A 19,331-nucleotide genomic window follows, 5' to 3' on the forward strand; every position below is an offset into this window, starting at 1 on the left:
GGTGTTGGTCATAACATATAAAGCCCTAAACAGCTTGGGCCCTGGGTATTTAAGAGAACATCTTCTTTGTTATGAACCCCGCTGCCCACTGAGATCATCAGGAGAGGTCCGTCTGTATTTGCCACTGGCTCGTCTGGTGGCCACTCAGGGACGGGCCTTCTCCGTTGCTGCCCCGAGGCTTTGGAATGTGCTCCCTAGTGAAATAAGAGCCTCCCCATCTCTGACAACTTTTTAAAAGTCTTTAAAGACACATCCGTTCACCCAGGCCTTTAACTGATATTGTTTTGATTGTTTTAATGCTGTTTTTAGAATATTGTTTCAAAATTTTAAATTGTGTTTTAGATTTCTTGCGTTTAAATTTTTTTGTTTTGTTTTTAATTAATGTTTTACTTTTTAATCTTGTAAACTGCCCAGAGACGTAAGGTTTGGGCAGTAGAAAAATTAGATAGATAGATAGATAGATAGATAGATAGATAGATAGATAGATAGATAGATAGATAGATAGATAATAAATACCATGTCCTCCATCCAGAAATTCTGTGATGTACATGGCACTGCAAGGAGACCAAGGAAGAGTCTTGTTCAAGTGGACAAACAGAGGGGCCATCATATGATGCTTCCCCAAGGTCCCAAAGAGCCTCTCACAAGACTTGGAATCATCATGAAGCATACTGAGCACGTGGCCTGGAATGGAAGAGGAGAGAACAAAGAGATTAGCAGAGAGGGATCCCTGTCCCCTGTAGGGTTTCAAACCTATATTCTCCCTGGGGCATGGCTTTGTTATCCTAAAGCCCCTTTCAACACCTCTCCGTCCAAGTGCACGAGTTTTCCCCAAGCCTACCATCTCAAAGCGATGTGCGCCAAAAAGATAACAAAAATCATTCCTATTCCAGCCTGGTGGCTAATCCTGGCCAAAGGATTGGTTACCCTCCTGCTTTGATATAGGAATGATGGCTACCTAGTTCATGGGCCAAGGTGTAGGCTGCCTGGAGGCCCTCGTCTTCAATCACAGAACAGCTTTTGTTTGGGTCGCACATCGTCCCAGTCTCAGCCACTCCAAGGGTACTGCAGCTCTGGTGCCCGCAGAAATCCTGTGAGTGTAGAGGACAAGAAAGAAAAGGCATGAGGAAAGGAGAGCGCTCCACAAGCACAAGGCATGGTGGGCAGGTCTAGCAATGGCTTCTGGTCCGATGGCAATAGATAACCTCCAGCCTCAGAGGGAAGATGCCTCTAGATCGGGGCATAACTCTAATAGGGCAAGGGGAGACAGTTGTCCGGGTCCCATTGCCTTTCCCCCCCCGAGGCAAGTCACATGACTGACTCCCCCAGCCGCGCACCTGCCCGGGCTTCCTTCAGTTGTATTCATCCTCCGAAAATGATATGTTAAGACCTGCAGCCACCAGAACAGCAGGTCTTTCTCTAGTACCATTAAATGACTTGCATCGTCCACAATTTACAAAACCTTTAAAAAAATAATTTAGGATGATGTTCTATTTTACTATGCTTTTTGTTACCACTATTCAGCCTCATGTCAGATTTCTTTACTTCATGAGCTGAGCTTCAGTGAGGGGGGTGCATTTTAAAATCTTGTCTCTGGTCCCACTCCAACCTTGCTATGCCCCTGATCTAGACACCACTTGCGGGGGAGCAACAGAGCAGAGAGGGCAGGCCCTTAGCTCTTGCCTGTGGGCTTCCCAGAAGCATCTGGTGGGCCACTGTGGGAAACAGGATGCTGGACTAGATAGGCCTTGGGCCTGACCCAGGAGGATTGTTCTTATGTTCTTAAGAGAACCTTCTCTTGCATTCATTCAGAGTCACAGGCCATGGGGCTTTGTAGTCACCAGGGCCAGCTGTGAGGCAGCAGATGCTGAGAACCCTTAAATAACAGTAAGTGGTTCCTTATTTATTTACTATTTATTTGTTTGATTTCTAAACTGCCCTTCCAAAAGTGTCTCAGGGCGGTTTACATTAAGGCTGCCATTTAGGCGACCATCTTAAAACAACACAAGGCTGGTCCACGCAATCATTCGAATCTAGGTTTAACCTGGGTTACCAACATTGACATGATTGTGTGAATTCATGCCCAGTCATTTATAGCCCGAGATTCCTGCCTTGGCATGGGTTCACACAATGACACAAATGTTGTTAACCCACATTAAAAACTAGATTCAAGCAATTGTGTGAAGCAGGGCACAGAGTAGAGAGTAATCTTACTGAATCTAGTCAGACGTACCTCCAACTAAGCCTGCAGGGAATGGCATTGTTAGTTTCTTCATTATATATTTTACCACCATACCATTTGGGTTTTCTGCCTCAGGCACCAAAATATGCGAGGCCATTGTCGGGTGTTGTCAGGAAACCACGGTCATGAGTCCTTGAGTTCCTCAGCATAATCTAGTGCCTGAGCATGTGGTATAGCAAGGACCATCACCCTGGGTAGTGAAGGATTCACAGGTACTGGAGTGGTTACCCCTACTACTCCAGCTAACTGGGCAAAGTTACCACAGCTAACTGGGCAAAGAGGCACCTTTTTTAATGTGGCGATTCTCTTTATTTAGCAGGGGGAGAGTAACTGGCCCTATTCACCCCCAGCACAGTTCCTCCAGTGACTGTAGCTGGTGTCTATCTTATGTTTCTTTTTAGATTGTGAGCCCTTTGGGGACAGGGAGCCATCTTGTTTGTTTGTTTGTTTGTTTGTTTGTTATTTCTCTATGTAAACCACTTTGGAAATTTTTGTTGAAAAGCGGTATATAAATATTTGTTGCTGAAGTTGTTGGTTCAGCCCACTCAGTCTGGCCATTGGCTCTCCTCAACTGGAAGGGCTAGGAAAACATTCTGCTTAGCTTGGGATTTTGTCTGAACAGAGATAACCTTCCCTGGCTCTGGTGTGTCCTGGCATGACCCAAAGTATGGCTCCTGGGTCCCACCCAAACTGCCCAGTTGTAATCACCATTTCTAGTAACCTATATATGTGTACTCTTATCTCAGACATGTGGTTGTGAACACAATCTTCCCAACTCTTCATCTCTGTTCCAGGCTTGCAATAATTTCTTGCCCAGTCTCCTAGGGCAATTCCGAACCACGGTCCAGAGAACCAGACAGGCCTGAGGTTGGGTTGCTTAGGATCAGGGCCTAGGCTGGCAGAGAGCAGTTACTGGTCTGTTAAGGCTTCTCAAGTTCACCTTCAGGATGGTCCAGATTCTGCCAGCATCATCCAGCACCTACACACCTGTCTCGTCAGCAAGATTGCTGTGTCATAGTGCGCCGGGTCACGGTCGCTTGGAGGGTTGAAGTTCCGCTGCCAGTTGCAGAAGTTGCGAAGCATGAGACCTCCGTTGTCAGACACTTCCGGGCCAACCTTCTCATCCTCCACCACCAAGACCTTCACCACCACCAAGTTGATGGAGTTCTTCAGGCTGGGGTGCTTGTAGATTTGAGCGGCCACAGACATCAGGGTGAGTATGTGGTTCTGAAAGACAAAGAGTGACGGCGCGGTGTAATGGTTAGAGTGTGGGACTAGGACCCGGGAGACCTGAGTTCAAATCCCCATTCAGCCATGAAACTTACTGGGTGACTTACTGGATTCAAACTGGCAACCTCTGACTTGCTAGTCAAGTCATTTCCCCGCTGCACCACTAGACAATATGAATTGTCCTCTTTGCTAAGTAAGGTTTACCTTGGTTTGAATTTGGATGGGCAGCTACCTGTGAGCACTGCCTGCTGTAAGATATTCCACGTAGGGAATGAGGCTGTCGTGGTAGAGCATCTCCTTTACATCATCATCATCATCATCATCATCATCATCATCATTAATTTGATTTCTATACTGCCCTTCCAAAAATGGCTCAGGGCAGTTTATACAGAGAAATAATAAATAAATAAGATGGACATGCAGAAGGTCTCGTTTAATCCCTGGCACCTCCAAGTAGGGCTGGAAGAGACTCCTGCCAGATATCTTGGAGAGCTGCTGCCAGTCAGTGTAGACAATACTGAGCTAGATGGACCAATGGCTTAACTCAATATGGCAGTCAACTATGTCCCTATGCAGAGTGCTCACCTGCTGTCTCCCATCCAAATGCAAACCAAGTGGACCCTGCTTAGCAAAGGATCCATGCTTGCCACCACAAGACCAGCTCTCCTCCCTTGATTCCTGCCACCCTTCTCCCCGCCTCCCATAGAGCAGCAAAGTCTCTTCCAGTGACGGCTGTTTCATTCAGTGCGCTACGCCGGAGGAGTACACTGTTAACATATTTGTGAATGGGATGTGTTCCTATAGGGCCATTTACGCCCACTCTCACGTGTTTACCCCGCAGCACCTTCTGCTTGGGTAAACGAGACAGAAGAGAGATGACTTCATAGGTCAGACACTCCAGTAATGTTTAAGGCTGATGTTAACATCTTATCGGCGAGTTGGAATTCTAGCTCTGTTTGGCACCGGCTCCTGAACCGTCTTCATGAGACAAAAATGCAAATGTTACACAACGGTGCAGCTATTGAGAAACAGCGAGCGGCTGCTTCATATCCCAGGCATGTCAGTTTTTCGCCTCTGTGATGTCCCCTTCCTTGTTTCATGAAGATGCAAAGGAAAGACTGGAGAGCAGACGTGAGAGGCAAGTTCTTTTTGCTGGGACCCCACGGCTACGTCCACAGAAGTCAGGAAAACCACCACCAAAACAGCTGAGACTGGAATTTGGGCCTAGTTACTTTGCAGTCTTTGCTTCACTCCTGAATGAACTATATCCACCACCACCATATAGAGAACGGCGACGTAAGCTGAAAATCGACTGCTTTGATGACAGGACCATAGCTCAGGGCCAGAGAATCTGCATGCTGCTTGCGTGCAGAAGGTCCCAGATTCAGTTGCTGGAAGCATCTCCAGGAAAGGCTTGGAAAGACTGCTGCTTGAAACCTTGGAGAGGTGCTTCCAAGCAGGGGCGGATCTATAATAGGGCGGACAGGTTCAAAGAACCCAGGCCACCCAGCTCCTGGGAGCTGCATAACTGTGGCCAAAGTCCCGGAAGGGCTGCAGGCAGTGAAGGTCGTTGCAAATTCAGAAATGCAGGCACTCTCCATGAAAGCCCCCATGGCCATGCCTACCCCAACCGCTAGAGAAGCTGAGAAGTATCGGCACTTCATCTCTGCAGGGTCCCCTAGGGGTGTGCAAGGAACTGGCTGGTCTAGTTCGAGTTCGAACCGGACCTGAACTGGACTGGGCCACTTTGGTCTGGTACCCCCTCGAACCCTGCCCCGGTCCGGTCCGGTCTGGTCCGGTGTGTGTGTGTCACGGTTTTTTTAAAAAAATTAAAACTTTTTTCAATTCTATTTTTAAATTTAAAATAAAAATCGCAACCCCTCCAGTGGGGTGGTGGTGTTCGAACCGGGGTCGGACCGAACAGGGGGTGGTTGGGTTTGACCTCAAACAGTCAAACCTGTTCACACATCCCTAGTGTCCCCCCCCTCACTATACCCCTGGCTCTAAGAGCCCTCTGGAGCTCATTCTCAGCCAACGTTTGTTGGCTGGGTGCATGTTTCGTTTGTTCTCTTTGCAAGGGAGAAAATGATCAAAACATACACCCAGCCAGCAAACACCAGCTGGGAATGAGCTCCGGAGGGTTCACTCGGGCCCTCCAGAGCCCTGGCCATGTACCCTTGTGCATGACATCACGCCCAAGCATTTGCCAGCTGGGTGCATGAATTTCCCTTTCTCTCCCTCGCTTGAGGGAGAGGTCAGGTTCACTTGTTCCATCAGCTGGTGTCTATTTACACCCCTGCCATACTTTCTCTTTCAGAAGGTAAATGTAAGAGGTTCAGCTGGCCCCACCATGAGAACCTGGCTGTTCTGGGGTAAACAATAGCCACCTGGTTGTTGTTTTTTAAAAGAAGTCAATTTGGCCAGCAATGGCATGTACATTTTGCTGCAACGGAATCTCGAGGATTTGGGAGAAGAGATTACTCGGCTGTGTTTTCTCAGCTGGAGACGGAGCAGTTGCACTGCCTCGGAGCTTGTGCTGGGGACAGGCATAATCGGGAAAGACAGCTCACTTTGTGACCTGGCTGGATAATAAACACTTCCGGGTCAGTCCTAGGGCAAAAGTCAGACACCTGTGCTGCCCCCTAGCCTGGTTTCATGTGTCCTTGCCAGGGGCAGCCTTTCCATGAGGCGAGGGGAGGTGGTTGCCTCAGGCAGCGGATTATTGGGGCAGCGGCAATGCAGCACGAGGCCCCTCCTGGCCCCGCTTGAAACAAGAAGGAGAAAGAAGCTGCCCAGGAACACAGGGAGCTGCCTTCTCCCTAGTCAAACCCTTGGTGCATCTAGCTGAGAATTGTCCACACTGACTCACAGTGGCTCTTCAAGATCCCAGGCAGGTGTCTTTCCCAGTCCTACCTGGAGATGCTGTTGATGGGTCTGGTGACTGTTGGCCACCTCCAGCCACAGAGGCAGGATGCCTCTAAATACCAGTTGCAGGGGAGCAACAGCGGGAGCGAGGGCATGCCCTCACCTTTTGCTAGTGGGCTCCCCAGAGGCATCTGGTGGGCCACTGTGTGAAACAGGATGCTGGAGTAGATGGGCCTTGGGCCTGATCCAGCAGGGCTGTTCTTATATTCTTATGCCAGGGATTGAACCTCAGACTGTCTACATGCAAGCAGATGGTCTACCACTGAGCGATGGCCCCATCCCCAATGGGGAATATCTTACAGCAGGCAGTGCTCATAGGTTTTTCACCCATCCAAATGCAAACCAGGGCAGACCCTGCTTAGAAAATGGGAAAATGCTCGCTGCCACAAGACCAGCATTGGGTGCACTGCCTCAGGTGCTCAGAGTTCTTAAGCCACCACCAATCTCTGCCCTTTTCTCCTCTGCCTTCCTTCCTCCTGGCCTGCCCTGCTCCACCATCTCCTCCCTGGATCCTCCTTCCTGCTCCCCAATCCCTTTGGACTGACTTTACCAGCTCCTTCTGCCTCCAGATTGACTTCCCAGGACTTGCACTTTGCTATGGCCCTCCACTGACACCATTTTACAGATTGCTGAGGTCAAGGGGTAACAAGGCCACCCACACTCAGACCCGACGTGGAGCTCAGGTTAAAAATACCATTGTTCGAGTCTCCTTCTAGTGAAATTTCAGTTGTAGCAACAAGAGTGTAGTTGTAGTGACTCAACACCATCTGATTAATAATCTACAGTGAATAGATTCTACTCTAGGCATGACTCACCGGACTGTACTCATATCCTTGGCATCTACTTGGAACCTCAGTTTTAGTGGAAATAATCCACTTGGCATTTCTCTGCAGCCTCTTAGAACTTGCTGGTGACCACTGGCTGAAATATTCCATGCACATGTGCCTATTTTCACAGCTCAGTGTTCAGGCACATGCTCTGCATGCAGAAGGCGTCAGACTCAGTTCCCAGCATCTCAGATGTAAGGGCCACAGGTTGCAGGCCAGAGAGAGATTTCTGGGTGGGTGTACAGCTGGGGTTGGCCCTGGATCAAATGGTACCCTCATGAGGAACATATTTGGCACCCAAGCCACCTAATGGCACAGCGGGGAAATGACTTGACTAGCAAGCCGGAGGTTGCCGGTTCAAATCCCCGCTGGTATGTTTCCCAGACTATGGGAAATATCTGTATCGGGCAGCAGCAATATAGCAAGATGCTAAAAGGCATCATCTCGTACTGTGAGGGAGATGGCAATGGTAAACCCCTCCTGTATTCTGCTGAAGACAACCACAGGGCTCTGTGGTCTCCAGGAGCTGACACCGACGCAACGGCACACTTTACATTGGTTCAGCTTCTGAATACCTTATTTTTTGTTTGCATGTATGGTCCCTTTCACAAGTTTATGAGCATGCAAAATTTACCCTGTCATATAAGACAAGAGTTCCCAGCCTTATTTAACAAGTGCATCCCTTCTATCACTTTCAGCTCAGGTACTCCACAGAGCAGAGAAGGCAACCTTGGCCCTCCAGTAGTTGTCAAACTACATCTCCCATCATCCCCAGCTGCATTGCAATTTACATGTTTCAGTTATGAAACAGACTACTCCAGTCACTGGCTCACATCCAGACTCAGTTACTCATGACTACTTCCACTGAAATTAATAGTTCAAGCTTACTGGTCCTATTATTTTCAATGGGAGTACTCCATGCTCATTTTCTGAAGCCTGTCAGTCGGGCTGAGGGGAGGGGCATGCTGAGCTTAAGCACATAGCCAGCCAATCAGGAACAGAGGAGGAGAGGCTTCACCCTCCTCCCTCCCCTTCTGCAGCGGACACGACACTGAGGAGGTGCTGGGTAGCAAATAGCACAGCTGCAGGATGGAGGTGGGAGGGGCAGGAGGGCTCCTGGTACTTCCCAGAAGCCCTTCAAGTACTTCCAGGCATACCTGTTGGGAATCCCTGCCTTAAGTGGTCCTCTGCCTCTAAATTTGACTCTGCACATGGATATGCATTATTCAAGCAGTTAAGTGACTGGGGCCACACCCCATTTTGGTCAGTCTTCCCTGCAGAATCAGAGTTGGGGGGATTAGTGTGGCTTGTTCTCATCACCCAGCATACTGATTGAATGGGCTATGTGATATCCTGAGGTCATCTCCCTTCCCCATTTCCCAGAGCAGTTTATAAAACTATTCCTTGTTAAAAGGGAAATAAGATGCTGAACAAACATCTGTTTGGATGGGTTCACAAGGTGCCTGAATACAAGAAAAAGGAGGTCAGCCTGCCTGAAGCATTGGAGAGGGAAGTGAAGAGGAAATAAGTATTGGATTGAAACGCAGATATATGTGTCCCCTGCGGAATGAAGGCAAGAGGAAGCTAAGCTCACTTCAGAGTCGGGAAAAGCACATCCGGGCTGTTCTCATAACCCTAAACAGGGCAGGAGAGGCATCCAGCCAGGATAGGTGTGCCGTGGGCACTCCTGAACCGTGGCCATGTATTTGCAAAGATCAAGATACAAATATGATGGTGAATAGTTATATACCACTTTGCAACAAGCGTTGCCAAAGCGGTTTACATAGAGAAATAAAACTGAATCAAGTTGGCTCCCTGTCCCCAAAGGGTTCAAGATCTAAAAAGAAACATCAGATACCCACACCAGTCACAGCCTCTGGAGGGATGCTGTGCTGGGGATGGAGAGGGCCAGCTGCTCTCCCTCTGCTCAGTCAAGAGAACCATCACTTTGAAAAGGCGCCTCTCTGCTCCTTTAGCAGGGGAGAAGGAGGGGAGAGTGATTGTGTGGCAGCTGGGAGCTGGGTAGGATGGCTTTTTGGATGGGCCGATGGTCCGACAGTATAAGGCAGCTTCCTATGTCCTCGAGGGCTTGATCAGTCTGAAGACCTTGAAGGTCTGGAGCACTCAGAGATCTAACACTGGGTTAGGGAGGGGGAGGCCAGACCGCAGCTGACCACACAGCACCAGCAAAGGAGGCAGCCCTGTTGCTCCTGCTGTCCTGCTAATCAGATGCAGCTTGTACAGAACCGCTGCCTGGGGAATACCTGCCGAGCCGGCCGCCTCTCCAACATTTCTAGTCGTTTCTGCAAGGATCTTGGCTCCCACCTCGCCTGTAGCACCTCTTTCAGAGGTTTGAAGTACGAGCCAGGAATGTCCTTATGCAAAGCCAGGCAAGCGGCCGCTGCGGGCAACGTTCTGGGCAGGAGACAGCTGGAGAGGCTGAGCAGCTCTGCTCCAGGGCTCGCTGCTTCTCCCTGCCCCACCAGGATTGCTCCCGTCTTCCATTTGTTTTAGAGCAGGGCTGCACAAGCTTGGTCCTCCAGCTGGTGTTGGACTACAACACCCATCACCCCCAGAAAAGTGTTAACTTTAAGTACTTTCTCACACAGCACATAATTAAGCAATGGCATTCTCTGCCACCTGATGTGGTGACAGTCACCAACCTGGATGCCTTTAAGAAGGGCCCCGTGCCTTTAATTCATGGAGGGCAAGTCAATCAATGGCTACTAATCTGCGGGCTACAAGCCACCTCCAGCCTCAGAGGCAGGGCTGTCCTTAGGGCCTGGCAAGCAGGGTGACCGCCCCGGGCCCTGCTCTTTTAACCCCCATTGGAATTAACTGGAAGGGGCCCCAGTGGCGACCCTTCCATGAGGCAAGGGGTGGCGGTTACCTCAGGTGGCAGATTATTGGGGTGTCAGTGTGGTGGCAAGATGCCCTTTTGCCTCTACTTTTAAAAAGCGGGGAGGGTGAGGGAGAACGCAAGGAAGGCAGCATTTGACACCCTGCCTCAGGCGCACCAGGACCTTGAACTGCCAAGGCAACACTGACGCCGAGAATATTTCGCCGTGGATCTGAAGCAAAGTCACCTGTTTGTCGTAAACATGAGGCGTGAGCAATTGTTTGACAGCCCGAAAATAATATTCCAGAGCTGATGTGCTTTCCCCCAGTGCTTGGAAGTTACACACGGATCCTCAGTCATCGCCTTCAGAATAACAATGTTCACTTGTGTGGTGCGTTTTTCATACCAGAGTGCTTCATAATCAGCGCCTGCTTTGCCAGCAGCTGCTCCAGAGGCGGACTGTGGCAGCTGTTTAACATTACACAGAATCTAGGGGGAGGAAGCCAAGAATTCTGCATCCACTGGGGGCACAACTGGAAGGAGCCAGACCTTAACAATATGATTGGAGATATGCCTCTTAATCTGCATATTCATTCTGGGCCTTCTCAAGACGATCGGCCTAAGCAGGTGCAGAATAGGACTCAAAGCTATAATCCTCATACTCCCACTTGTGAGGAAGCATCCAGTCGGGTGCCCTAGAAGAGATGGCCGGTGTTTGGATGAATTGAGCCAGCTTGGGCTTTTTAGTCTAAGGAGGCCGTCAGGAGGTGCAACCTGGATCGGACCCTGGAAATTACCTCTATTATCTGACTATAATCCATTTGACCCTGGAATCGGAGGAGGAAAGGGGGCAGTCAACCCTGTTTTGCAAGAGGTATGAAAAGTAAGCAGAGTTTATAAGCATAGTTTATATGGAAGCATTGTCTCAAGGCAGATCAAACGCCTCTGTTTCTGACCGGAGCACTTTTTCTTAATGCCAAAAGTTCATACAGTCCAAATGTCCCTATCTAATAGGCACAGTCCCTAGTCAATAATTTGTCCTATGTTACCTCTTTGGAATGTCTTGTTCATTTGAGTTGTTGGCATTTGTCATTCTTCTGGGCTCAACTTGCTCTCTCGATCAGGGGTACCAAACTGCCCTCCATGGGCCGCTCTGACCTCAATAGGCCCTGAGAGAGGTGCCCTGCCCCCCGCCCCATCACATGAAGGCTATGAACAGAGGTGGTCTCAGGGATCGGCAGTGAATCCTTCTGATTATCCTGGCCTGTCGAATGATATAAGAACATAAGAAAAGTCTAGCTGGATCAGGCCCAAGACCTATCTAGCCCAGCGTCCTGTTTCCCACATGGGCCCACCAGATGCCTCTGGGAAGCACACAAGAAGGAAATGAAGATAGGCCCCCTCTCCGGCTGTTGCTCCCCTGCAACTGGGATTCAGAGGCATCCCATAGTTGGCCTATGGCCAACCATGTTTACAGGATGTCGGTCCTGTTCTCAGATTCTCTAGGGGTGGTGTTGGGGAATGCATCTTGTCTCTAACACATATACAAACTAGGGATGTTCAGAACCTACCCTGAGATATTTCATTTGTCTTGTAGAAGCTCATTTGGCTTTCCTTGAGAATTCACAGATGTTTCTCCTAGGGAAGAACCCTGCCATGTGCTCCCAATTTCACTTTGTGTGAAATCTTGGTGCCAACCAGATGTGCAGATAAATGTGAGAAATTTATCTTGTCTTGTGGAAACTTGTTTGCCTCCCCTTGAATATTCTAGGAACATAAGAAGCTGCCATATACTGAGTCAGACCATTGGCCCATCTAGCTCAGCATTGTCTACACAGACGGGCAATGGCTTCTCCAAGGTTACAGGCAGGAATCTCTCTCAGCCCTCTCTTGGAACCTTCTGCTCTTCCTAGAGTGGCTCCATCCCCTGAGGGGTAATATCTTACAGTGCTCACACTTCTAATCTCCCATTCATATGCAACCAGGGCAGACCCTGCTTGGCTAAGGGGACAATACTTGCTACAAGACCAGCTCTCCTCTCCTTCTCAGAGGGTTCTCAGGGGAGGAACTCTGGCATTCACTTTGAATTTCACTTTTAGTAAAATTTCAGTACCAGCCCGAAGGTGGACACGTACCCATGGACATTAAGATGTAGTGCACATCCTTCTGTTTCACACACTGGTGAAAACATGGCCCTGTCTTCATCTGTGAAATGCTGGAAAGTATAAACACACTCTGGGTGTATTGTCTCAGTAATCTGTACAAAAACACCTTATCAGCTAGCCAGAGGTGGTCCTTCCATGAGGGGAGGTGTGACCGTTGCCTCAGGCAGCAGATTACTGGGATGCAGATAAGATGGCAAGATGTTCCCCTGCCCCCCACTTTTAAAAAAGGGGAAAGTGGGGTGAGGAGCAGATGCACAAGAGGGTAGTGGAATGTGGAGCCCTGCCTCAGGAACACAGAAATCTTGAGCCACTCTTGTAGGTAAGCCTGCTTATTGTACCCTATTATGAGCTTCTCTAACTCTCTTCTAGGACAACGCTCTGGAGATTTCTAGCACCAGAAGTGTCGTGGCCTAGCCTGTTGCAGCTCCCACTCACAGCAGTGACTGTGAGTCAGATGCTGAGGACGCAGAACCTTGGCTAAATCCTGGACCGTGATACCAGACCAGAACCTAAGAGAGCCCCAGTGCTGGAGTCCCTTGAAGAGGTTATCTCGGGGTCTGGGCTCTCTGTCAGTGGAGGCCATATCCCTGGAACCCGAGCCCACAATCATCCCTCACCACAATATCTGCATAACAACACTGACAACAAGCCCTGCAGCAGACAGAGCAGAGGAGTGCCAGACCACAGAAGACTGCTTCTTTAGGATGTACATTCTCCAGGCTGGGAGACAGAGTCCAGGAGGAACAGTCTGGACCCTGAGTCATTTAAGGGCTTGTTTTGATCTTGAAAAGCCACCTAATGGCACAGCAGGGAAGTTACTTGCCTAGGGAGCAAGAGGTTGTTGGTCCGAATCCCTGCTGGTATGTTTCCCAGACTATGGGAAACACTTATATTGGGCAGCAGCAATATAGAAAGGTACGGAAAGGCATCATCTCATACTGCGTGGGAGATGGCAATGGTAAACCCCTCTTGAATTCTACCAAAGAAAACCACATGGCTCTGTGGTCGCCAGGAGTCGACACTGACTCAACGGCACGACTTTCCTTTACTTTTGACCTTGAAGATGACCAGGTTGCTCCCTTGGACCTCTCCAAGGTCCTGGAGACTGGCCTTGCCTCAGCCTCCCTTTGCCTTGCCTTGCCTTGCCTTGCCTCACAAACAATCCGGGCAGGACAGTTACACCTGCTTATGCCTGTGGCTAGGCCACTAACATATGTGTTTCAATTGTATTTTAACTTTGTGTTGAATATTTGTCTCATGCATTGAGCTGGGTAAGGCTTTACCCTCTGTAAGAAGAGGGTTGGGGCTGGTTCTTTCACAGCATGTACATTCTAATGTACACTTTCTCAAGCACTTTGCTTATGCTCATAATATGTATGTGGAGCTGGATCTTGGGTTTAAGAGAGAGTGTGTGCAAAACCAGGAGTGTGTTTGTGTGTGGCTCAACCTGGGACATCCAGCAGTCAGGACCTGGTGCCTTACTTCCTGCGCTATTGACACTCTACCTCTCCTTGCAAACCTGGTGAAGTATTGCCATGCAAGGGTGCCACCTAGGCTGCAGTACATGCCAGCTAACTGCCATCCAGCCAATCCTGGCTCACCCAGGTCTCACTATGCTTGCTCACCCAGTGAGCCAGCATGGTGTAGTGGCTAGAGTGCTGGACTAGAACCAGGGAGACCAGAGTTCAAAGCCCCTTTCAGCCATGAAACTATATGGGTGACTCTGGGCCAGTCACTTCTCTCTCAGCCTAACCTACTTCACAAGGTTGTTGTGAGGAGAAACCTAAGTATGTAGTATCCCGCTCTGGGCTCTTTGGAGGAAGAGCGGGATATAAAATATCATCATCATCATCATCATCATCATCATCATCAAAACTTTGGCTTCTGAACTGGCCCCTCATTCTGAACAACTTGTCACTGTGACTTGCAGCAGATAACCCCTTGCCAACTCTTCTCTGGAATTCAACCCTCAGCCCAGCTCTGAGTAGAACCCTGCCTCAAGTGCCTCTGACTGCGATCTGCTTGCTGTGTCCTTAATCTTCTCTGTTTGGGCTATGCTCTGTCTCAGCAACCAACCACAACCCCTCTAGTAAAGCATGATGGGGCCTGTTCTTCTTTCCAGCCCATCTACAGTTTCTTGGCACCAAATCACCCTGTTGAGCCTGATTCAGAGAGCCAGAAGCGTGACAGGAAGAAAGATGGCTGGTTTAGTAGCATTAGGAGCTAGGAAGCCTTGCCAAAGAGAGATCTTTATTACAAATTATGAGAGACCTAACTTATACAGTGAAGGCTCCTCCAATGGAATGTGTGACCTTTGGGGGAGTATTCGTGCAACCATTTCTGAGGGGTAATTCACCACAAGATGATGTTTCCACTTGGCATTTGTGAGGTGAACCAATCTTTTGCCCTCCATGACAAAATCAGAAACTACTATGCCCTGAAAAAAAGCTATATAACAATACTGAAGGGAAAGCCATCTTGCTTCCATGTCATATGGAATGGTTGTATGAGGAAAATATAGTTGCATGAAGAGAAAATAGAATTTCCTCTTTCTTATCCAGCTTCAGTTCTTCGGCATCATCTTTTTGTGTCTAGACTGAAGCTATTTTGTGGGTCTCCCCTGTAATAAATACTGCTAGAAGATAAGCCACAAATAATGCTCCTGACCTTTTAATGTTTGGTAATTAAAATGGGGCTGTGAGGAGAGGGAACAAACCTGTGTAAACATGGACTCTTCTGACGCAATGTTTCTGCTATATGTGTACTTTTTCAGCAGATTCGATTGGCACAAAGACATTTCCCTTCCATCTAACCCAGCATCACCACAACAGCTGTGGGTGAGCAACGTGGATATGACTCTTTTAGTTCAGAGGATAATATGTTTGCCTCTTTTTGCCACCGGAAATGAGAAAGTAGTAAAAGCTGTCCTACGTGAAAGACATAAACATGGCTTCCTTTCATCGAAGTCCTGGAAATAGTTCTGTGAGGGGACAAGAGTGTTCAACGTTTGATGCTCTCAAACTACAGTCCTTTCCCTGAGGCATAGGCTGAAGTGCAGGAGGCACTCTTACCCCCGGACCTTGGGGCCCTGGTCCATGGCCTCCAAGGTTTGGGGGTGGGCTCCAAATGACCGGGGGGGGCCTCCTGCCACTACCCCATGCCCACCTGCCATGAGGCCCCACTGTTCCGAACTGCCACTTTTCTGTAATTGTGCAGCCGGGTGAGGGGTGAGATGAGTGAGGGGTGAGATGAGTGAGGAGTGAGCCGAGCAGGCCTCCCCCAGTGGCGGTGGCAGGGGAGGGTGGAGCAGCCATTGTGCCTGTCTATCCAGCCCAGTAGCCCTTGGAAACTGCGAGGTGCTCCAGTGCACCTGCACATTTGGAATAGATAGACGCAAGCCTGTGACATTGTGGGCTTGCAACTATCTATTCAAACTCTGCAGGCGTGCTGGAGCACCTCGCAGTTTTCAAGGGGTGCCCCACTGCTGCCGCCATGTGGGGGAGGCTTGCTCAGCTCACCCCCACCCACCATGCACATGGTGGCTAAAATGACAGAAAAGGGGTGGTTCGGTGCAGCGGGGCCCCGGGGGGGGGCTCACAGCGGGAGTGGTCCGGGTGCCAAAATTACCTAGGTGTGCCACTGGATGCCTGGCAGGTGGACAGAGAGAGCTTGACGCAGAGCTGGGACTTCCAGGCCCATTGCCTTGCCACAGCACTCGCAGTCAGCTGAGCAGCAAGGTTTTCATAAGGAAGGAGGCTTTGCAGGGCTGGAATGTACACATCAACTGTTCAGCACGGGATGTCTGTTGAGCAGCAGAGAAAGTGGGGCCTGGAGCAGGCACATGCCACACCTGTTGCAAGTTTCTAACTAAGGGCTGCCTAAGGCACCAGAGTCAAAACAAAACTGGAGCAAAATCCAACACTCCAAGTGTGCAGGGAAAGAGTTCCCCTTCCCAGCTGTGGAATGCAAGTATTTGAACTGGGTGGAACCTTCCAGACCTGCCCAAACTGTTACCTCTTTTATTGAATGGCGATCTCTATGCCTAAATAAACAAAACTTTAAAACTTCCAGATGTAATGGCAAGAAAAGGTAAATCTGATGTGCTTGCTTGTGCAAAACTGAAGATACTTCAAAGTATATGCATCTCCATGTTGTACTCTAACTGAATGCCTCCAACCAGTGTTCCCTCTAACAGGGATTCCCAAATGTTGTTAACTACAACTCCCAGAATCCCCAGCTGCAATGGCTTTTGCTTGGGGATTATGGGAGTTCATTCATTCATTCATTCGATTTCTATACCGCCCTTCCAAAAATGGTTCAGGGAGGTTTACACAGAGAAATAATAAATAAATAAGTTGGAGTTGGAGTCAATAACATCTGGGAATCCCTGTTAGAGGGAACATAGCACCCAACCATCCTTTAAAGATGCATTTTGAATATTTATATGGGTGTGTGTATATGTATATGCACATACATACCCATATACACATACACACTTTATGAACACTTCCTTCATTGCTCCATGGGCACGTGAGGGTGGGCAGAAAGAAGATCAGGATCTACTGGTGGATCGCTATGTGTTTTGCAGGTGCTCAGCAAAGATTTCTGACTCCCAAGAGGTTAATAATACCAACTAAAGTGGCAAATAAAAAAAGAATGTTCTGCCATTGCTGCCCTTGTGCTAATCCCTTATTTCCCAGCCTTAGGGCCTCTCCATATGTAATGGAAAACCACGGGTCCAATGGACCCATAGTTTGGCTCCACCACCACCCCTGTGTGCTCCCAGATGATCAAAATCCCTGTCTGGGAGCCAGCAACAGGGCCAGGACTAGCTGCATGGGCTTCCTCTGACCCTGGAAGGACAGCCTGTGCCAGCCAATAGCATGGCAGCCCATGGGAGGAGCTTTCTCCCTTCACTCTGGTTAAGGGATCAATCTCAATCCAGATGTCACACTGCAAGGAACGGACCCTCGGTTGGGTGAGTGAAACTCACTACAAAACCGAGGATTTGTTCCTAGGTTTGGGTCCAAAGTTGGAACTGTGGTTGGGTCCAGGTACCATGTTTCCAATAATTCAGACAACATGGACAGAGGACCTGAGGTGAGTTTGCCTCCAGTTTGGTGCTATGTCTGAAGGGGGCCTTAGTTTCCCTCACCTAGTGAATATTAATTTGACCAGGTCATTGTGCAGTTGTGCTGTTCAATTTTAGTTTTGTGTTAGAATCTCTGATCTGTAGTACCATCAATGTCAACTTGTGCTCATATATGCAGGTTATCCCAATGTGTGGTTCAAGGGCTGGAGCTTCAAGGGGTGGAGCCGAGGTCATTGGCTCCACCCACTGAGCCTCCATTTAGCATCTGGCTCTGCCCCCTGACTATTTCGCCCCTAGATGTGGATGGTTCTAAATTGCAAGTAAATCCTGCAAGACATGTCTGTCCATCTCTGTCCTGAAGTCCCAGAATACGACCTGAAAGCACACAGTATGGCAACCTTGTTGGAGTTAGGCAGATTTGGATCTGGTCAATGCCTAGATTGGAAGCTGCTTAGAGTTCCATAATGGAGAAAGAAGGCGGGATGTAAATGTGAAAAATAAATTGTGTGTTTTGGAAAAAGCAAATCCTTGCTGCCCTCATATAGGTTACAATGTTGACAGTGGGGGACCAAAGGAAAAAAGGAAAGGAAAAGATAGCAGAAATAGAATGAACAATACAAAAACAATTCTGTGTTCTTGAATTTCTTTCAGCTGAGTGGGGGGGAAGCTAAAGGGTTAAGCCGATTCTCAGACTTGGGTCCCCTAATGCTTTTGAACTACAACTCTCATCATTGCCAACCACAATGGCCTTTGGCCATTGTTGGTATTCCAACAGCATCTGGGGACCCAAGTCTGAGACCTCCTGGGTTAAGCAAAATGCTTGAAGAAGGTCAATTTCCCCGCAAGATGATGGATGAAATGAATTCATTTCTCCAGATGAAAGAATTATATCACATGCTCCCCCCGACCCCTGCTAAAGAGTTCAAGTTATTTTGAAAAAGGGATCACTGTTTGTGGTGTCTACACTCAGGCCACTTTTACTTCTTGCAAACCAATGTGGCCAAATTTTGTATTGTTTCAAAAAGCTGCATAGGTTTGACTTGGAGCAACAATAGCACAAAAGAAATAGCTATGTGTGTACACTCTGGGAAGTGTACTCTCAAACCACTTTCAGCTCTACATTTTCAAAACTGTGGTCTCTATCCAGGGGACTTTAAAAGGGTTTGTATACATTTGTTTATGTAAGGGAAACCTTTCATACCTTTTTTTTTTTTTAACTGTGCAATAAATGTTCACACTTAACTTCTGTGGAATTCTCCTCACTCCCTTCAAGCAGAAAGGTGCTCCCCCAAATACAATGTATTTGTGCTTATGCCCCTTCATACTATAAACCCCTAACCAAAATAACTCCTATCCCAAAACCCAGTGACTGAAGATTAAGCATAAACTACAAAGGCTCAGCTGCATAGCAGAAACCACTAGAGATGTGCAAATCAATTGGAATTTGGATCAATTCGACTCAAATCTGGGTGATTCAAGTGATTCATATTTGAATCAAAACACCCCTTAAAAGGGCAATTCAATTTGAATTCGAATCAAATTTTCAGAATTCGATTCAAATTCGATTCATGAGCCGTTTAGCACATTAAAAAAAACCCATCCAGGCCCCTGATTGATTTAAAAAGGTACCAAAACAGGGCTGAATCTATTTGAATTCAATTTGAATTCAAATTGAATATTTGGACCAGATTCAAATTTGATTTGAACTTGAAACAAATTTTCAGACCAGATGTGAATTCAAATCGAATATGAAATAACCACTTTAATGAACTCTGCACAACTCTTTACTTTCATCTCCCTGTTAATATAACGTCCTTATTAACAGATACTTCCCTTCACCACTGAGAAAGTCATTCTTCCAGCGATAGAGAAGGATTTTTTTTTTGTCACACAAATTTCTGGTTGCAAACTTCCCTTTTTGAATGAACCAGATTGAATTAGACATTCACGCTTCCTGAAATGGAATCACTCATGTAGACCACTCTTCTGGAACTGATGGGTCTCTCGGCTT

General features: G+C 48.1%; 1 protein-coding gene across 1 annotated transcript in view; it reads right to left on the reverse strand.

The window, feature by feature from the left end:
- Nucleotides 1-19,331, reverse strand: part of ADAMTS8 (ADAM metallopeptidase with thrombospondin type 1 motif 8) — a 35,265-nt gene that overhangs the window by 12,657 nt on the left and 3,277 nt on the right. The window contains exons 2-4 of the mRNA XM_053269843.1: nt 3,230-3,469; nt 959-1,091; nt 517-684 (exon numbers count right to left, since the gene is read on the reverse strand). Coding sequence (XP_053125818.1) covers nt 517-684; nt 959-1,091; nt 3,230-3,469 — 541 coding nt within the window. The remainder of the gene's footprint in view (nt 1-516; nt 685-958; nt 1,092-3,229; nt 3,470-19,331) is intronic.

The sequence above is a fragment of the Hemicordylus capensis genome, chromosome 8, assembly GCF_027244095.1.
Source record: "Hemicordylus capensis ecotype Gifberg chromosome 8, rHemCap1.1.pri, whole genome shotgun sequence".
Classification (NCBI taxonomy): domain Eukaryota; kingdom Metazoa; phylum Chordata; class Lepidosauria; order Squamata; family Cordylidae; genus Hemicordylus; species Hemicordylus capensis.